This window comes from Elephas maximus, chromosome 3 (assembly GCF_024166365.1).
Source record: "Elephas maximus indicus isolate mEleMax1 chromosome 3, mEleMax1 primary haplotype, whole genome shotgun sequence".
In the NCBI taxonomy this organism is placed as follows: domain Eukaryota; kingdom Metazoa; phylum Chordata; class Mammalia; order Proboscidea; family Elephantidae; genus Elephas; species Elephas maximus.
This window is the reverse complement of record NC_064821.1, coordinates 91,066,519-91,087,953: the sequence shown is the minus strand read 5'-3', so window position 1 is coordinate 91,087,953 and position 21,435 is coordinate 91,066,519. Positions and strand designations below refer to the sequence as shown.

Here is a 21,435-nt window from a genome sequence, read left to right as displayed (position 1 = left end):
GCAGCAACGGGTTGGCTTTTTTTGTTGTTTTTGGTTAATAATGAAAGATGATAAATACCAGTATGCAGTTTTTCCCCAAGCTTTTTTTCTGGTACTTGTTAGGATTCCAAATTCTTAGACCCCGTTTCTGACATACTGAATTAGAAATTATTGGTGTGAGGCTCAAAATCTGAGTTTTAATGAGCCCTCCAGGTAATTCTCATGCTTATCGACTATTGACTTTTGAAAACCACTGGGTATTATGGGAAGCAATTAACCTCTTATAGTATGATACATCTTTGATACTATTGATTTTTAGATAAGTTTAAACTGTAGAATATGTGTCATAATTCTTAAAGTTACTTTCAACTTTGATTACAAAGGGTACATGGTCAATGTTTTCTTATTCTCATGACCTTCCAGTTCTATCTTAGAGTTAATATGCTTTGGGTAGCATTGCTTCTTGCCTTCTAACATTCTCTTCCGTACGTATCACCTTACGGTTATTTTATCTGAAGACTACTTATGGTAACCAGTGTTATAGACTTTGTATAAAGTGATAAATGGTCTTCATTTGATACTGATACATCACGAGAAATTATCATTTGTGTGAAGTGACATTCAAAATAAATGAAGCAAATATTTGTAGCACTTAATAGCCAGAGTATGCAGTTTTACCTGGCACAAACTTTATAATCTTTAACAGTCCAGAGTGGCCAAATCTATAAAAAATTTTTCATTTATTGAAGTAGGTCAATTGCGTGTTAAAAAATAAGTAAATAAACTCAGTCTTTGAAGATGTCAGTAGTAGCCCAGAATGTAATGTCTATAATCGTAAAATTGTAACTTTGGTATCTTAATAAAAGTATTGTCAAGACTTCAGAAAATGTTGCTTTTTCTTCCTGTTCCATTACAACTCGCCTAGTCCTAGTCTATTTCATTAACTTCCTTTATGCTCTCTTTTTTCTTTTTCAAGACTTAGAACTACAGTGGATCCCTGCTATCACTGCAGAGTCAGACTTTTGGGTCTTATTTTCCATCTTCTACTAATTATTTTTATTCAGACTAATTTTCTACTTCTCCTTGGGACAATAGCCGCATGTCACATTAGAAAGGGCTTTAGAGCTACAGACATGGTCTCCTGTCCCATTCTACCACTTACTAGTTGAGTAGTCTTAGACAAGTTACTTAAATTCACTGAGCCTCTTTTTCTACCAGCCTCAAAGGGGATAATCCTTATGAAACTTCTTGATAAATGCATATGAAGTACCTATTTCAGGGCCTCATATTTTTTAGCTCCTATGTCCAAGGGAAGCACTATACCAGGTACTTAGCATATATTCTATTTTTTTGAAGTAATACTGCAAAATACAGTTAAGGAAGCTGAGATTTGGGTGATTAAGTAAATCGTCCAAGATCCCACAGCTGAAATTCAGTTCCAGGTCTGCTTGACAGTAGAGGCCATGTATACTAGTACTGGTCAGACCAGACCATTTGTATTCTTTTTTTTATCATGTCATACCTATCTATCTTCTCTGAATTCCTTCTTAACTCATGGCCTTTCATGCAAAATTTCATCTCAGTTTTTTGAAACCGTTTCGTGCAAATGCATCTGCTTCTCCTTCTAGAGTGTCGCTTTTTGAAGGCACAGTCCTTTTTGTATTTTATTTTGCATAACCCCAGGAGAGTGTCACAAACCCATATTCAATAAGTTATTTGACTTATATAGTGCTACCTGTAGTTTTACCATGGTTTTTCATCTTTTATATTCTTTTTTGATAGCTCATTTCATCGGCCACGTGGCACTGTCCATTTGGATGATGGTGAATACTGGTCCAACAGGGCAGCCTCTTATAAAGGAAAACCCCACCGACCCATCTTTGAGAACAGCATGGACAAGATATACAGGAACTTATACAAAAAGGCCTGTAGTTCTGTTTCTCATACACCGGAAAACTTCTGAGGCCATCCGTGATAAACAATGAGTGTCCGTGTCAACTTCTCAATGAAAACGTTTGATGTGATCAATATCTGTATTTCTTTTTATTTTGAACAGGTAGTTCTAATTGAGTAATGAGACCTGAATAAGTTCATTACTTCAAATGGTAAACTATCATAGGCAAGTCTTTTTGATTACAGAAGAATATTTGACCTTCCAAAAGTCAAAGCTCTGGAGCGTAATCAGAACTTCCAGTTTGATTGTGACACAGGGTTTTTCTGTCACATTTGTATATCTCTTTGTTTCACCACCTACAAATCCAAGAATAGGTTTCTCTAGAAATACTCTTCTACCTTAACCACTGTATAATTTTCCTTTTTTGTGCTTGACTGATTATTTTGTCCAGGTAAGGTTTAATTAATATTAACTTCCTCTTCTTGGTAATGAGAAAAAATATATATTGTAAAGAAATGAATTCCCAAGAGTTTAAACTGTTTTAACTGGTATTTTCTACTTTTTTCTCCCCCAGAAAGGGCTATTTATATTTCTTAAAAAAAGCTGGTAAAAATAGCTTTTTTTTTTTAAGTATATACGATCGTTCATTCCCTCTTCTCTAGAAGAGCTACCTATGGGACCTAAAATGCGTAATAGTTAGCTGGAAATGGCAGTGTCTATATATAATCCAAAACCTGAATAACTAATTTTTAAAGAGAAAAGTTTTACATGATTTTTGTTTTGTGTTTCACTTTTTGGTTACAACCAGGATCAGAAAATAGCCTTTGTTAGTCAGCTTGTAGAGACTCAAAATGAATAATTTTAGCTCATCAGAGTTTTCATTGGTACCATATGGCCCAAGAAAGTAGTATGTTTTAGAGAAATGGACACTTAGAACCAGAAAGAGGAGTAAAATATTATAGCAGAACTCTGTGTAGTACAATCAGTCAAAATCTATTGGTTAATTAATAAAATTAGCTTTTACTCTCTATACGCACACACACACATCTGTGAGGCCAGTGGCCATTTGAGATATGAAGAAATTAGTTGCTTCGTATTTACCAGGGAATGAGGGGGAAGTAAAGGGAGAGCAGGAATGAGTGAACCATAGTCATAGTACATTCTAGCATGTGCCAAGAAGTCCTGGTGTAAACCTGTTTTCCCTTAGTATCTAGTACAGAGTCAGGAATATAGTTGGTGCTCACTAAATATTTGTTGAATTAACCAGAATTTCTTAGCACTCACTTCCAAATGCCATCCTCAGGTACACATGGACAGCAGTTGGGAAATGCCAGGCCACACGATTGCTTAAGCACCCTCTGCTTCTAGGCTATATAATGATGGTTTGCATACTGGCATTTGAAGATCAACATTGAATAGTGCTGTTCATATTATATCCTTAGTGAACCTTAGAGTGTTTTCCTGTGAAGACCAAATGAAAAATACCTGTTGAAAAGTTGCTTCTTAGTGAAAAGAACAAATATAAACTTCAAAGAAAATGTTTTACTATCACAGAAAAGCCTCCTGAGAGAGTAAGTACCACAGAAATTATGTATTGCTCCAATATCTGCCATTGGCTATAACAAAGACATAAAAACTGAGGCTCAGAGGGAACTGGTATTCTGATAGACATTTTCCTATGGATTAAGTTTGGTATCTCTCTGAAGTACTGGGGACAACTTTCCAGATATGTAGCATTTTTGCTAAGTGTCTGATTATTTTTCATTCCCTAAGGGAAGGAGTGGTCTTTGTTGCTTCCCTATTACTTTGAGTTCTTATGTTGTATTATCTTTAGATTAAATTGTTAAGTACTAATAGTTGTCTTTTCTTGTTGATAGAAGCAGAAAAATTATTCTCAGTTTTTTTTACATTTCTCTCAAATACAGTAATAGTCACTGTACTTACTATGAAAGGTAAAGATTCATGTCTTCCTTTTAATGTTTGTTTTCTTATAAATAATAGTAAAAAAAATCTGGGAATTTTAGAAAGGACAGAGTCAAATTCAACAAAGAAGGCTGAGATGAATCTTTGGATGAGAATGAGTCCTCTCTGGTTCCACTACTAGTTATATAACCTCTTTTAAGTCATTTATCCCTCTTGGAGCTCAGATTTCTCATCTATAAGGTTAAGGGATTAGTTTAGAATCATCTTTTAATGTTCTATCATTTATATAACTGTATAATTGATTAACATGGAGGATCAGGAAATCCTAGGTAACAGAGTTGTGATTTCAGAGATTATGCCTCTTGTTAAAAATCTAGAGTAGGTAGAGAATTGTAATGAACATGTTCATTTTTATTATAACAGCTTTATTGAAGTACAATTCACATACCATAAAATTCACTCTTTAAAAATATACATTTGAGTAGTTTTTAATATATTTATGGAATTGTACAACTATTACCACTGTCTTAATTCCAGAACATTTTCATCATTCCAAAAAGAAATCCCGTACCCACTTGCAGTTACTTCCCACTCCTTCCTGGCCCCTTAACCTCAGGCAACCACTCATCTACCTTTTGTCTCTATGGATTTGCTTTTTCTGAACATCACATGTAAAAGGTATCACAGTATGTAACTGACTGCTTTAACATAGCATAACTTTTTCTAAGTTCATCCATGTTGTAGCATGTGTTCTTCATTCCTTTTCATTTCTGAATAATAATGTGAATTTACTACATTTGGTTTATTAGTTCATCAGCTGATGGTTCTTTGGGTTGTTTCCACTTCTTGGGTGTGAATTATGCTACTATGAACATAATGCTACTGTAAACCTGTATATCCAGGTTTTTGTGTGGCCATATGTTTGTTTTCATTTCCCTTGGATTTATCCTAGGAGTGGAATTGCTGAGTCATATGGAAACTGTGTTTAACACTTTGAAAAACTACCAAACTGTTTTCCAAAGTGGTTGTACCATTTTACAATTATGTTTATTTTTATTTTACCTTAGGATCCCAGGCTAATTACACATTCAAGCATCCATCCATCCACCACACATTTATTGAGCACTCTGCTAGATGTAGAGGATATATGTAACATTTTAAAAGGCATCTTCCTCAAAATATGTAGTCTATTCAGAGAGAAAAACAATAGTGTACTTAAACGCTTAGATTGGTTTGTTAACTTCTGTGATAAAAGAATGCAAGAATGGGGAGAAGGCCTCGTAGCTTGATGAAACAGGACATGTTAAGGTGTGAAAATGGAAGAGCACATGATTGTTCAGAAAACTCTAAGTCCTTTAGCTGGAGGTGGTGTGCAAAGTTGCAAATACTTTGAAAGAATGTGACAAGTGCAGTAAGAGAACTGCAAAGAAAATGATGAGCTTGGAGCCATGGTAGAAAATGATAGAAAGTTAATGATAGAAAAGACTAAACACATATGAATTTTCAGCTGGGTGGGACTTGAAAGATGGGAAGGAATTTGGAAAGTAGGAAACCAAAATGGAACAAACTAAATATTGTACACATTTTCCAAAGGTAAAGGTGAGGTCGAGGAAAATGTCCTGCACTTTGGAGAACTCAAGACTATAAAAAGGGATTTCGAAGTCAGAAAAAAATAAATGAAAGTCCATGCTGCTTTTGTCCTAATTTTTATGTGACCATAATGGACACCGTAAGAATAGTGTAGTTCAAACAATTGCCCTTTTTGCTGATTTATGAAGCCTTGCCAGTAGAGAGTTAGTTTGAGGAGCCACCCTTTTAAAAATTAAGAAAGATATCCTCCACCCCACCCCAGATTTTCTAACTACCTAGAAATTCATGTGCAAAATGAAGAGCCAAGAGAATTTCCAACTTTTTCAAGAGTCATTGAGTTATCATGAGTTTATATCTCTGAATGATACACTTTGAGTTTAATTACATAAGGTTCCCTCATACAACCGGATCTTGTGACTGTTTATCCATTCAGCAAACATTATTGTAGACAGTCTTCAAGGCACTGACTGATAACCCAAAGATAAACAAAAACACAGTCCCTGACATGAGTTTGTGACAGATACTTAGGCAAATACTTATTACATAGTGAGAGAAGTACTATAATAGATGGCAGAAATACTATAAGAGCAAAAAAAGAAGGCCTGATTGAGAGGAGTCATATGCTTAGAGAGGGACAATAACTGCAGTTAGTCGATAGTCTGTCTCGCAGGCCTGGATAGCGTAAGCCTTAGCAAATCACTTAGTAGGTTTTTAAAGTAGGAGGGAAGTAACCCAACGCAGAACAGATGTGAGCTTTTTTCTCCACTACCACACCTACATTATTCTCGAAAAGTTAATTAAGAAGTCCTTGGTCTCTTCTTTATTTAAAAAAAAAAACAAACTGCTTTTAGGGGGGAAAAAAGCGTGTCTGTAAGACACAGGAAAGTGCATTTTGCTGTATTTCTGTAGATCACCTCCAGGAAAGTACTGAACGTGAGAGTTGGTGAGATAAATTGGGGTTCCTGTAATGAAAGAAGTTACCCTGATTGTTGATGGAGGGATGGACAAGTAAACCCTTATTCTGGGTTTAGTATCAATGGATTTACCCATTTTTACTCTGTCATACTCTTTGTAGGCTCGTTTAGCAAGCCTCATTTCTTCTTCATCTTTTCATTATCTTTGTATCCCCAGCACCACAAGTTGTCACCTCATAGCATCTGGGCATATTATAGCACTTAACAAATCAAATTATCAGTGATTTACTTATCTCCTTCTGCTAGTCACTGATCTTAGACCTTGTTCACCTCTGATCTCTTGACACAAAGTAGGTGTTCAATCTGTTTATTGAATAACTGAAAGAAACAAAAAAAATATGAAAGGCCATTAAAAGCAATGCAAAGCTAACTCTGTCTGGATATAACAGATTAGAGTAGTGAGAAAAAGACCTGACAAAGCCATTGTTAACAGCCAGTCTCTATGCATTTACCCAAAAGAGATAAAGATGAAAAAGATGAGAAAAATAATTTGTTGTACCATGGTCCTCAAGAAGGAAGAAATGGTTGCTCAGTGAAATCTATTTTCAGAAGAATACTCTTAAAGTTAAAATATGATTGCCTGTGTCTTTTTGTTCGTTTCTTGGCTAACCAACTGAGATGCACAGGGCTCAGGTAACATGGACCAGCTCCTAAACTGCTACTGCAAGAGTTGATAAGTGTAGTGTTAGGCAATGAACCAAGGAAGCAATTGCCTGCAGTTGTTTAGAGCAGCTTATATTCCAATGCAGTTTAAATCCCTTCTATGAAATGCAAATTTCCTGGTTCCCAATATTCTTTTCCAATTTCTTATCTTTTGTCATTCACAAAGCAGAGAGTCTGACTGAAGGATTGAATAATTCTCCGTCTTTTAGCCTTCAAATGTAACGAACCCACTCATTCTAGAAACTGTGGTTAACCCTCCAATTAAGAATTTGCATCTATGGTAAGTAAGGTAGTTATGTGAATATTTAAGCAAATATTCAAGGAAATGCAGCCTCCCCCTTTTTTTTTCTTTACTAATGTCTTTAATCTTAGTATGTTGCATTTAAGCTGGGTTAATTCACATAAATGAGCCTGATAGAAGCCAGTGTATTCCACTCTATTTGGAATAGCATATAAATGTTTACAGGGTTATTTTTGGCGTGAGTTTGTTTGTTTTCATACTCTGTCTCCATCTTAATGACTCCTTTAAAGTTCTTAAAACAAGGGACTCTAACATTTATTAAGGACCTCCATCTTATTTGGTGATTGACACACGTCGTCTTATTTCATCTTTACAACGACTTTGTGAAGCTAGGGGATGGTATATGCAATCTCAGTTTTACAGACTAGGAAACTGAGGGTTAATTTGTGGTTGGTCAGTGATAAACACAGCTAGTAAATGGTAAGGGTTGCATCTGAATCTAAATCCAACACTACCTCTCAACTGGATACCAAACCAAAGGACTCCATAGCGACTCTATAGGACAGAGTAGAACTGCCTCATAGGGTTTCCAGGGAGCAGCTGGTGAATTTGAACTGCTGACCTTTTTGGTTAGCAGCCGGGGTCTTAACCTTGCGCCACCAGGGCTCATTCAACTAGATGAGTTGTTAAAAAGCTTGGCTTGTTACAGATGAGTTTTTAAATGGTGGAGTATCTCTTCAGAAAGGACCTCAGCAAATTAAAATGCAAATTGAACTCGCTAATAAACCCTAGGACAAATATTCCAATGTCTGAACACTAAAGGGAATCTCATGAAATTGGTAATACAGACACATATAAATAAGGGGATGGAAAAAGGTTTATGTATATTCAGATTTTTAGAAAGTTCCATTACCAGGGGGCTGACAGCAAGATTGCATAGTAGAAAAACATTTCCTTCACAACTTTTCAGATCTTCATTTTTTCCTGCTTTTGAAATAGGATATTAATAAACATTACCCTGTGTTCCTCAGAGAAATATTAGGATTAAATGAGAAAATGTGTGTGGATGCTCTTTGATGTATATTAGGCGCTGTACTATCTTGCTTTTATAAGTGACCTGGGAAAGGGAATTTGTAGTCTGAAAAATATCCTGGCATAATAGCAATCCTGTTGGTCCTGGAGCTGAACAGTCCTTGGATTTCTTTCTCTGGGTTATCACCTGTGTTCCTTAACCTTTCTGAACTTGTTTTTTCATTTATAAAATGAGATGTCTTCACAGGTTTATTGTGATCATTTAAAGAGTTAGTGCCCATGGCACACCTGAAACAATGCATGGTGCTCAATGAAGGACAGCTATAATTACTAAAATTCCAAGTCAATAGAGTACGCTGAAAGATCTTGAGGGACTGATTGAGGGAAAAAAAAAAATGGCATATGAGCAATGTGAAGGTAGAAAAATATTAAAAATTATTTTTAGTGATGAGACCAGATTATTCAAGTTTTCCTTGTATGGCTGTTAAATTTACTAGTTATTTATTTGTGTAGAATGAGCAATGTAATGGAGTCATATAAACCTGTTTGAATTCTGCACTGTGGTGATATCTCATTATCTTAAACCTCAATTTTAGTATCCATGAAATGGGAATAATACCTACCTAGGAGGATTTTTTTTTTTTTTTTAGGAGGATTACTGTGAATAATACCAGTAAATGAATTAAAAGGTGCAAAGTAACTAGCTTTATATCTGACAAATAGCATACATGGAAGAGAATTTAGTACCTTTTCTCTGTCGTTTGTTTTTATCATCTTATGCGTAAATCCAGCCAGGCATATATAGCTGCCTCAGCATCATAATCTTTTCTTTCTAATTCTGTTAGACTTGTATACCTTGTATACTTTGGTGGAGAAGTTCTATGTAAATTTTACAAAATGAAATCAAACCCATTATTTCAGTTCCTGAGAATATTGTCCAGTTAAATTTTATATGTGCCCTCTCTCATTAGTTGGGATACTGTTTTTAAAATAAAAATAAATTTAGTTTTGAGAGTTACAGCCTCTAAAACCACAGCCTCAGTCCTATGAAGTTCATTTCATCTTTCTAATTTTGGATTTAGCACTGTTATGTTTTATAATTTGACTATATTCTTCTGATTTGGTGGATGTTAGAGGTAGAAATTGGAGTTAATCACCATAGTTCAACAGAAGTAGCCTTAGATCATTTCAGCCAGATGAGCATTTTTATAGCTCTTAAGAATTTTTCGTAAATGTGATTAAGCAGTCAGTCACCTTTTTCAGAAAATTATGTGTGACGGTAGTCACAGAAGGTATATATCTGTGTTTCATATCCATCTTGGGTATACTAGGGAGATCTTTAGAAGTTTTAAATTAAAAAAAATTTTAATTACAGAATTTTCTCTTAAGATATATCAGTCTGAGAAATATCACATGTATTTGTGAAAATTGCTGGCTGACCTGTGACCATTATGCTGTAGCTACTGGATCTTAGTGCGTAAGAATTATTCACTGCCCAGAAAAATAACCTAGTTGTTACATACATGTCCTCTGGAGTCACACTACTAGATTCAAACTACCTTAAACAAATTATCTAATCTCTTTGTATCTCAATTTGCTCATCTATAAATGAATATAACCAATCTCATGGGGCCGTTCTGAGGAGTAAATAAATAAAAGTGCTTAGAGCAATACCAGTTACATGGTAAGGGCTTTATGAATGTTAGTGGTAATAGTTATTATTATATAGCTGGCTGTCTGTTGGACTCAAATGAAACATTTTCTGAAACAATTACTTTATGTAGTTCCCTTTTTCTGTTTTAAATGGATATATATACACACATATATGTATTTATGATATATTGCTGTTAAATAAGACATTATAGTAAAAAGGAATCTACCATTCTACTCAGCAAGGACATGGTAAAAATATTTTGCATTTTCCTAAAGGATAGAAAAAATGTGCTATCCTGGTTCTCCTTTGTGGCCCAGCAGTGGTTCACAGATGATATATTCTACAGCTGCTGCATAAAGAATGTATTTTGGCATGGAAACAACATAACTTGGAGGGCTTTTTTGTTGTTAATCTTAAACAAAAACAGTCAAATTCATTTCCGTTCCACTAGAAACCCCGGAGGGGAATTTTTTTTTTTTTTTTTTTTTGCCAAATGAGGAAAAAGATGCCAACTTTTTGAATCAGGAAGTATTTTCAAGTGTTTATGTTGGCCAAATAGAAGACAAAGAATGTCTCACGTGAATTTTTATCTGCCAAACATTGTTTAAAGTCTTGGAAAAATGTTACTAAACGTTGACGATAAATAACAGCCTGTATTTTATATCGCCTGTTACCAATTCCAAGCATTTATTTCATTGTTTCCCTTGATGACAGCTTTGTGAATTAGGTCAGGCTGAGATTATAATCTACAGTTCTGCAAATGAGAAAACTCTCAAAATGTCTCTTGCAGGTCATGCAATGGTAGTGTAGGTGGCTAAACGAAGACTTAAACCCGGATATGAGTATTTTTTCATAAATAGCCTATAGAACTTATCCCTACTATTGTTTTCTTTTCCTTGAGTATTGGATTAATATTGCTACTTGATTCTCAGTGATTCCTCCACTTCTGTGCTAGAGGAGGCTTGTTTTCCATTATTCAGAATTTTATTATATGTTTGTAAATACCTTTAGACTTTTTCTTTTCCTGCTACCTATTCTGTCTCTGCCTGTTGGCCAGTTCACCTATTTATTAAAAGACCTCCACTATATTGAACAGCAAGGTAAAGTTAAACCAGTCAATTTGTAATTTATTGGCAGCTCTACTAGAGAGGTTTTATAGTGAAAAATTCATGGGATTTAAATAATCCAGTGATCTAGCTACCACAAAAAATTGGAAATGGTCATAATTTTGAAAGAACTTTTCCTTAGGTATAGGATTCCGAACTAGAATACCCGAGACAAGCTTGGTATTGCAGAATAGATGTGACTGTGTACCATCCAGGTTTAAAGCCGGTGAGGCTTTGGTCATGTGCACTTTCAGTGGTTCCAAAACCTGACTGATCAGAATCACTCAGGAAGCACATTAAAAATAGCTTTCTCGTCTTAGCTTCTGGAGATCCTGATGCATTAAATTTAAAAGATATCTTTTAAAGATTGTGTTGCTTGCCCAGGTTTGAGAGCCATGGGACTAGCACCTATCTGTGGCTTCCTCTGTAGTAAAAAGCATGAAGCACTTTTTATATAATTTTAATTTAATATTTTTTAAAAATTCCAAATTTTGTTATCCTCTTCACCATCTGGGTTTTTTTTTTTTTTTTTTTTTTTAGAAATTAGGCACAAAATGCCTTGAGCTCCAAGAAGAATAATGGCTGGCCCTTGTTTTCCATGTGAATTTCATACTTTCGGGTTATTCATGGCCAACCTTTAAATCCCAGGCCTTCTTCTCCCTTCATCAAGCAGTTAACAAGGTCATTAATTTATTTACACATTTATTAAACAAACTTTGAGTACCTGCTTTGAACTAGATATGTGGAGTATATAAGAAGATGTATCCTGACCTTTCACAAACACCTCACAATGTAGTATAGAAACTGGTAAGTGTATTGTACACATACACAATACAAGTAAATACAGGCAGGAGATGTTTGGGTGGGTGCTTTAGGAGCAGGAAAGAAGAAGCAACCATTGTCATAATGAGTTAAGGAAGACATCACAAAAGGAACCAGCATTTCATTTTGATCTTAAAGGGTAATTTTACCAGAAAGGAAAGGCAGGACATGGAGGCATGAAAGAAACACAGCAAGTTCAGGAAACTGCAAGAAGTTTGGTATGGTTAGAGTATAAGGGTACATGTTAAAATTGGGGCCCAAGATGAGGCTGAAATGTATGTTGAAATCATAAGTAGGGCCTTCTTTATATGCCTTACTGTGAAATTTAAGTTTTGTCTTCTTACCAAAAAAGCCTTTGGGTACTTAAACAATGCCATCTCATGTTCATAGAATCTATAAGCAGGCATATCTGACACCCGAAAAGTCGTAGTAAGACCACATGTAAGAGTTTTGTAATCTGTGTCTCCAGCCATTTTTCATCTTTCAGCATATTTTAACGGTTGCTATGTGCAGTCTTGTGTTGAACACTCTGGAGGGCATAAAAAGTACTGACTTCTTAAATTTTCTCACAGAAGTTTCAGTCTAGCTTAGCAGATGACATAAATACTTGAAAAGACCAAAGTAAGAGATACCACAGAGAAATCTATAATTGCTTAAGAGTTAATGAATAAAAAGAGTTCAAAGGATGGCGAGAGCTAAATAAAGCCTTCTCTGAAAAGGCATCATGAATACAGAGGAGGGACATGAGCTCAGTCTGAAAGATGGGTTGGATTAAAATAGGTAGAAAAGGAGGAAAGCACTTTAGGAGGGGAAAAATTGAGCAGTGGCATAAAGATGCAGAATTAGGGATAACGAGGAGTATGTGAAGGCAGCAAGTGTTGATGAGTTTCCTCAAGCAAGGGGTTCACATAGGGAAGCTCACCAGTGAGTATTGACAATAAATAAACATGGCTTCCAAATGAAAGGAAGCCTTCAGAATGCCTAGTAAGAAAGGCCATCCCTGAATTTACTTTTGATACATTGTAAAGACTTAACATCAGCTCAAACCTCAGCTGATCATTTAAAGATGCTTGTGCAGGTTTGAGAACTAGGTTTTGCAATATGTAAGAGTATTTCCTAGCTTTAGGATACTTTCAAACACTAAACTCATTATGAGAGATTTTCCAGCTTAAACTCATGCTGTTTAAAAGCATTGGAAAGAGTTTTAGATAACCTTTTTATGTTTAGTTTGGGGATTTTTGTTTTTTAATGAAAAAATGACAGAAGACATAGCCATTGGCCCTGTGTACATGAGGAGCGTAATTGTCACACTTTCGTCTGCTAGATGCCTGTGTTTTCAGTGGAGGGAAGTTATCATTGTTTGCCTGTATCCAGTGAACTTTAGGGATAATTTCTTCTTGGACCAAATCTTAGCTAAAACACTGACACGTTATATAAGAGTGAAGGCCTACCATTATTCAAACATCAAAGGTTAATAAGAAAAAAATCTTTTCTAATAAACTTCCCATTGCCATCAAGTCGATTCCAACTCAGCTACACTATAGGACACAGTAGAACTGCCCCATAGGGTTTCCAAGGAGCGGCTGCGTCACCAGGGCTCCACTAATAAACTTAGAACCTTTGGTATTTTATATCATTTTTCTTGGTAAAGATTGCATCTTTAACCAGACTTTTTCAAATGTTTATTTTCTGATTTTGAAAGGTAATACTGCATAAAAATTGGAAGATTCAGAGAAGTACTCCTATGAGAGTGAAAAGCTTGAGATGATTTGATATTTTCTTATTGCAATATCTTGTGCATTTTTACAAGGTTGTTAGTTTTTAAAAATTTTATATTCTGCTATTTTAATGTTAATACATATTCATGTTTCTAAAATGATACATAAATATATTTTTTAATGGCTAATATTGCATTGATATACTATTAAGCACTTTAAGCATTCCCTTATTACTGGGCATTTAGATTGTTTACTAATCATGTGTGTGTGTGTATGTGTGATATACAGATTTGGAGAAGCATGTTAAAACCAGAGGTAGGGTATACCATCTACTTAATGCATTGTGCAAGTAGGGAATGGATGACAGAGGGTGGTTCTTACCTCCTTATTTGTTTATACCAGAACTCTTTGTTGTTTACATATATTTTAGCCTCTGTGCCATTTTCAGAAGCTTTATTTGTCTCACTTTTGTGGTTTGGATAATGCTGAAATAGAAAATCCATCTGTGAAGCATATTGTATATTCACATTGAAGGCTAAAAACCCATTTTTAATTAAAACTTTATTCAGCACTCATGGTTCACTTTGTCCTGTTTTTATACTCAACACTTCAGTCTTCTTGCTAAAACACATATGTCTTGCACTTTTCAAGATGTTCCTTGTTGCTCATGCAGAACTAGGTTCTTTATGCTGTCAGCTCACTGCCATATGTTCCGGCTGTTCATTTTGCTTCCATTCCTGGCATTTGTGTAGGCAACATCTTGTATGTAACACAAGTTAGTTTTCTTCCCTTCTCTTTTATAAAACTTGTCAGAAGGTAAAATAGCAAACTGGAAACCTTGAATAATACTCTGGCATGTTATAAATAATTATAAAACATATAGCCTCAAATTCTTAATGTTTATATGAAGAGAAAACATGTGAGACCTGAAGTCTTGCCAGATATAATAATTATATTGATACTATTTGTGCTGTTTGGCAGTAGCACACATTATATAAATTGGAATTCATTAGTATTGATTATTAAACCAAATGTGAAGTTGGGGGTGGGGGGAGGAAACATGAAAATCAGATCATCCCTTTATTTTAGTCTGGTTCAGAAACACACCAACCATCATGATCTCATTTGAAACTCTTTGCAGGGTCACCCACATCACTTAAGCGGTTTTTGAGACAAGTTGTATTACATTTCAAGTTAGGTTATCGTCAGAGATGAAATAATTTAAAAAGAAATCATGTTTAAATTGAATCTGAATTGGAAAAGGTCGTGATATCTGATGACATTAGTAAGTCTGCTTTGTCTTTAAAGCAAATTACTAGTCATGATATGCTTTACATTCTCCATAATATGAAGTCCCAAAACAGTAAAACCATCACCATTTGAACCCTAATGAGTGACCGGAATATCTGATTTTTTTCAAATAGTTGAGTTATAATTTAATTCTAACATTTGTTCTTTTAACTCTTTTGACTGGAACACCTTCTAAGTTTATCATCTATTTCCCAACCTCCTTAAACAGAAGATGCTGAATATATTTTAATGGTTTCTTGATGATTCTGGCTTACCAATAATATGCACACCATTGTTGTATTGGCTGGTATAAATGTAGGCCTGTTGAGGTAGAGTCATTTGTTCCTGCAGCGTCTCTCCATGCTAATGTGTTTCTGTTTTGTTTGAGCATTTACGTCTCTTCGATGTTTGTCTTTCCATTGCCAATGATTGGCACATTTTGTTATTTCAGAATTTCTTCTTCGTATTTGCTACTTGTAATATAGTGTAAGCTTGAAGATCAAGTTATTTTGTCGTAATTGTTTCTCACAAGAATGAAAAGTATTGATGTTAATGCCATCAGCTTTAACTGCTATGAATATTTTTTGTTTGCTTCTTGTTTCATCTAGATGAACTTGTTAGATAGCTGTGTCCAAAGATAAATCTAGTTTAACATTTAATTATAAAATTACTTTGGCCTAAAATAAATAAATAAGATAAAAATAAAAATAAATTTTTTTAGTGTCTTAATTTCATGTTTAATATTTTCTTATTGTTAGAAAATTTTATCCCTTGCCTGTAATAAGAGAATAGCATAAATGTAGTGTTTAGGCTGCATTTATATTCCTATACATGACGATTTACCACGTCATGCACCCACCCCCAGACTGATTAGGATGCATATTTGTAATTACAGTGTCGCACAGTCTGTGACGCAGGATTGCCCCAATACAGACAGTATGGTACACTTTATTTAAGCTCATAGTGTTTTCTTTCTGATACTGATGCTTTTCTTCAGTCGCAACATAAATGAAAGAGCTAGAATGTAGAGCTTTGTATGTTCTGTGCAGCCATTTTGAAGTGGGCTAATAAGCTTTTTATTCCTTCAGTAACACTTGGCCTTAGCTCAGTTTCCATAAATACCATCTACATTATTTTATATACTCATATAGTTGCTAAGAGCTTTTTTTCTCCCTGAACTAAGACATGTAGAAATACACACCCAGTAGATAACTTTAATAAGTTCCATATTTCTTGTTTGGGGACGTTTGTTCATTCAAAGACACTTGTTAAGCACTACGTGCTGGGAACAGTGCTAGGTACCAAGGAAAGGGGATACAGAGATGAATAAGCCTGCATCCCTGCTCTTGAGGAAGTAGAGTCTTAAGGAGGCCTATGGAGAGAGACACAAATAGGTGTTACACCTCAACGTGGGAAGTACTGTAACATGGATAAGCAGTTTCAGTTGAGAACTCTAGGGGCTGAGGGAAGAGTAAGACAAAAGGAGAGGCATGGAAGGTATGGGATCAGGGAGACAGGGAGAAAATACTCCTTTCTGATGTGAAGGAATAAGAGAAACATCTCAACCCAATGTTGGGAATATCATAGTTGCATTCATTAAACACTTTTGAATGCTGTTATTATCCTATCTTGGAAAAATGGAAAATACCTAGGTACAAAGTGCTGTGTGGTCAAAAGGAATATATGGTTAATTCTAGGGGGCAAAGGAAAAGTCCAGGGAAAATGTTGTTTTTGTTGTTGTTAGTTGCCATCAAGTCTGTTCTGACTCATGGCAACTTTATGTATAACAGAACAAAACATTGTCCCGGTGCCATCTTTATGATCATCAGTATGTTTGAGTCCATTGGCCCAAACAGCTATTATGTCAATCCATCCCATGGCGAGGGTCCCTCTTAATTTCACTGACCTTGGTGTCATTTTGTAGCAATTGATCTTTCCTAATGACGTGTCCAAAGTCCATCAGCTGAAGTCGCTACATCCGTGCTTCTAAGGAGCACTCTGGTTGTATTTTACTAAGACTGACTCTTCTTTGGCAACTCAGTATATTCAACACTCTTTGCCAACTCCACAATTCAAATGCATCAATTCTTCTGTCTTACTTTTTCATTGCTCAGCTTTCACATGCATATGAGGCAGTTGAAAAGACCATGACTTGGGTCAGGCACACTTTAGTTCCAGCCAAAAAACCAAACCCAGCGCCGTCGAGTCAATTCCGACTCAAAGCGACACTTTAGTTACAGGCTCTTAAAGGATGCATAGATTTCAGTAGGCAGAGATGTGCAGAAGCAGTTTAAGAACAGCTTAAACAAAGAGGAAATCATGTTAATGAAGATGTCACCATCTGTCTTAGTCATCTAGTGCTGCTATAACAGAAATACCACAAGTGGATGGCTTTGACAAAGAGAAGTTTATTCTCTCACAGGGCACTGTTTCCAGGGGAAGGCTTTCTTTCTCTGTTGGCTCTGGAGGAAGGCATCTCAGCACAGGAACCTCAGGTCCAAAGGACACGCTCTGCTCCCAGCACTGTTTTCTTGGTGGTATGAAGTCCCCATGTCTCTCTGCTCGCTTCTCTCTTTTATATCTCAACAAAGATTGGCTAAGACACTACCTAATTTTGTAGACCTCATCAGTGGAATTGCCACTAACGCATCTGATTACATAGTGATAGGGTTTACAACATACAGGAAAATCACATAAAATGGTGGACAGTCACGCAATACTGAGAATCATGGCCCAGCTAAGTTGACAATATTTTGGGGGAACACAGTTCAATCCATGACACCATCTATCCTGCCACAATTTTTTATTTCATCACACAATTGAAGGTACAGTGTAGTGTAGTTAGAGCCACGGACTCTGGTCAAATCAGCCTGGCTTGAGTCCTGTTAGTATCATGTACCAACTGGTGACTTTGAGAAAGTTGCTGAATCATTCTGTGCCCCCATTTCCTCACCTGAAAAAGAGTAATGCCTCTCCTCAGGGCACCTATGTTGCACAACTGCCAGGGCACCGTTCACGCTGTACCCAGAGGCCCTGCCTATCTCAGATGTCAATGCTTATGAAACAGTACAGTGGCTGGCACATAGTAAGTGCTCACTACACATTGTTGTTAGCTGAAGTTGAGTTGGCCCCAGTTCATGCAGCCCCCATATATGATAGAACGAAACCCTGTCCAGTCCTGAGCTATTCCCATGATCAGTTGTGAATTGGACCGTTGTGATCCATAGGGTTTCATTGGCTGACTTTTGAAAGTGGATTGCTAAGCCTTTCTTCCTAGTCCTTAGTCTGGATGCTACACTGAAAACTGTTCAGCACCATGGCAACATGCAAGTCCCCACTGACTAACGGGTGGTGGTTGCACATAGGTGCATTGGCAGGAATCAAACCCAGGTCTTCTACATCGAGGGCAAGAGTTCTATAACTGTACCACCAATGTTCTAAAATACACATTTACTAATAAAAAGGCAGCTTCATTTTAAAGAATGAATCCATTTGGAACCTCTTTTTTACTTTTTTATATAGGTTTATGAACCTCTATCTTTGTAAGAGGAGACTTGGTGACACAATTGTACAGCACTCGGTTACCAAAAAGGTTGGCAGTTCAAACCCATGAGCGGTTCTGTGAGAGAAAAGACTTGGTGACCTGCTGCTGTAAAGGTTAAAAATCCATTGCTGTCAAGTCGATTCTCACTCAGCCACTGTATTGGACAGAGTAGAACTGCCCCCATAGGGTTTCCAAGGCTGTAAATTTGCAAACAGACTGCTTCATCCTTCTCCCACGCAGCTGATGGTGGGTTCGACTGTTGGGTTAGCAGCCAAGCGCTTAACCATTGTGCCACTGGAAACCCTATGAGGCAGTTCTTCTCTGTCCTACAGGGTTACTATGAGTAGGAATTGACCCCACAGCACACAGCAGCCCTTGTAAGCTCTCTGTTCCTGAGAGTCTTTTGAGCAGAACATAAGATGTACTTTGCTTAATTTACTAGGCTTCAAAAATGTGTTGTAAAAGAAATAGACAAAACAAAAACAAATTTAAATCCCCCTAAAAGGTTTTGAATGAACAATTTTTTGTCTCCAATTTTGGCTCATTTGACTGATGTCATTACAGAGGGACTCAGATTTACTTATTATTAAAAAACAGATTTTCTGTGTTCATCCAGTGTTGCAACTGAGAACTTTTTCTAGCACAATATTATGACGCTGAAGGTTGAAATGGTTTATTTTCCCTTCCCCCTTTATATCCAGAAGCAAGGCTATTTAGCATGGATTAGTCGATTAGAATGTCAGACTCAGAAAATGGAACAGCCATGAATTTGGCTGAAGATTCAGAAACATGGCAAGGGAACAATGATTATTACCAGACTTCAAGTATCAGCGAACACTTCAGGGTTGCAAGAGAAAGAAAATAAAACACAGGAGGCATAATGGCTTTTGCTACCAGGATGTCTGAGGCAGCTAGAATGGAGTTATTTGCTGAAAACATGATGGTCTTTTTATATTTGTCCAACTGGATTAATTGAAGCCTGTTACCGCTCTATCTTGTAACACAGAAAATAGCCATTAGTTACTCACCAGTACACGTGGAGAACGCAGAAGTTGGCGGTTCAGTTAGGGTTTGTCTTCAGAGATCTAGTTGGCATAGTTCGTGAGTACTAATGAACAGGTTAGGTTGAAGGCACTTAGCCATTTAGACCCCCCATCACAGGTTGGATTCAGACTCTGAGACTGGAGTTTAGTGTGCAGGATGTTTATTAGGGAGTGCCCATGGGTCTATATGGGTGGAGAGAAGGAGAAGAAAGCAAGATGATTGGGTGGAGGGTGAGCTGCAGTGCAGGTCTGATGGCAGCTTTGGCCAAACCCATGAGGAGCTCTGAAGCTAAAATGGCCAGCCAGAGTAGTTCCGTGTTGGCTGAAATGGTCAGGCCAAATGCTGATGGTGTAATAGTTAAGAGCTATGGCTGCCAACCAAAAGTCTGGCAGTTCGAATCCACCAGGTGCTCCTTGGAAACCCTAGTGGGGCAGTTCTACTCTGTCCTTTAGGGTTGCTATGAGCCGGAATCAATTCCATGGCAATGGATTTGGTTTTGGATTTCGGTTTATGCTTATCAGTCGTTGGATATGGGCTGCTCTGGAAAGAAGAGTCTTCAGGCAACACAGCATTCTACAGCTGAGGCAGCCCTGATGGGGCTGACAGATGAAGGCTGCCTGCCCACAGAATTTTCAGCAGCTGGGGCAACAAATCCTTTTTGAATGAGGATCCAAGTGACACATCACTCTGTCCTTCCCCCTCCCCCACCCCCCACAAGTTCTGTTATAACATGTGATCCAAACTGTTTCCCAGAAGCATGCCTGGACAAAGAACATTTCCACTCTCTCCCTCCCCCAGGTTCCCCCACAAAATAAAGTCTTAAGTAACTCACTATACTCAAATGGTACTTATACCACTGGGCAACATCACCATTCCCAACACAAAAACATAGACCTAATACTAAGTATATGGTGTAGGCAGTATTTTCCCAAACAAGAATAATAAAGAAGTTTTAAAAACCCATCAAAGTCAATGTGTTCAAATCTGAATTCATTTTTTCTTCCCCCTCAAGGCGAAATCTATTTTCTGCATCTCAGGAAATTAAACTCTCTGTTCCCCAGACCAGAGCCTGGGAATTACCTCAGTTCTCTCTCCCCCCAGAGTCAATTAAGTCCTGTAGATTTTATATCGGAAATACCTTTTAATTCAGGCCTTCTCCCCTCTTCCTCTCTGCTACTATCCTAACTCAGGCCCTCATTCCAAGGAGGTATCTTTTTTCTAATTATACTACTCATTTCTAAAAAGCGGTATATTTTCTTGGTAACAAGTAATGCAGAACAGCTTATGATGAAAATCAAATTCTCCCTCCTTGTCCCACTTGTAGGTACCCACAGACAACCTTCTCTGAATGGTCTGCTTAGGTGTTCTGGTAGATACTTCCACAACTCTGGTTATTATGCATATAGCTTTTATCAACTCAAGGAAAATCAACTTCTACTCTGGAAGATGAAAATTTAACATTTTCTATGTTTCCTCTTTCCCCTCCTCCCAATGTTTGATATTTATGTCATTGTTAGTTATTTTATTGATTACTTTTATAATTTTCGGTGATAGTCTTAAGCCTCTATTTCTTGCTCAATCTACTTTCAACAACCTCCTGACCACCTACTTTGTAAGAAGACAGACACTACCACTCCTGTCCTTCCCGCCATGCCTTCCAATTCCATCTTTTGCCAGCTACATGTTTATGTTGTCAGAGTTAACATTTACATTCTGGTCTGTGGCCAAATCAAAGTTGTCTATGCTTTCTCTTGTTTCTTTCTAGTGATCCTCTCACATCCTCATAAATTGCCATCCCTAAGCAGCTTCTGAGGTCCCTGGGTGGCTCTAATGATTTGCACTTGACTACTGAAAAGTTGGTGGATCAAATCCACCCAGAGGCACTGCTGAAGAAAGAATGACCTGGTGATCTACTTTCATAAAGACTACAGCCAAGAAAACCCTACAGAGCTCAGCTCTAT

At 36.8% G+C, this 21,435-nt stretch overlaps 1 protein-coding gene across 3 annotated transcripts in view; it reads left to right on the top strand.

Moving 5' to 3' along the window:
* Positions 1-8,924, top strand: part of SPATA6 (spermatogenesis associated 6) — a 186,229-nt gene extending 177,305 nt beyond the window's left edge. For 2 of the 3 annotated variants that reach the window (XM_049879239.1, XM_049879238.1), the window contains one exon: positions 1,762-8,924. In XM_049879239.1, coding sequence (XP_049735196.1) covers positions 1,762-1,942 — 181 coding nt within the window. In that variant the 3' untranslated portion in view covers positions 1,943-8,924. The remainder of the gene's footprint in view (positions 1-1,761) is intronic. The other variant, XM_049879240.1, reaches the window with a different exon arrangement.
* Positions 8,925-21,435: the final 12,511 nt, after the last annotated feature.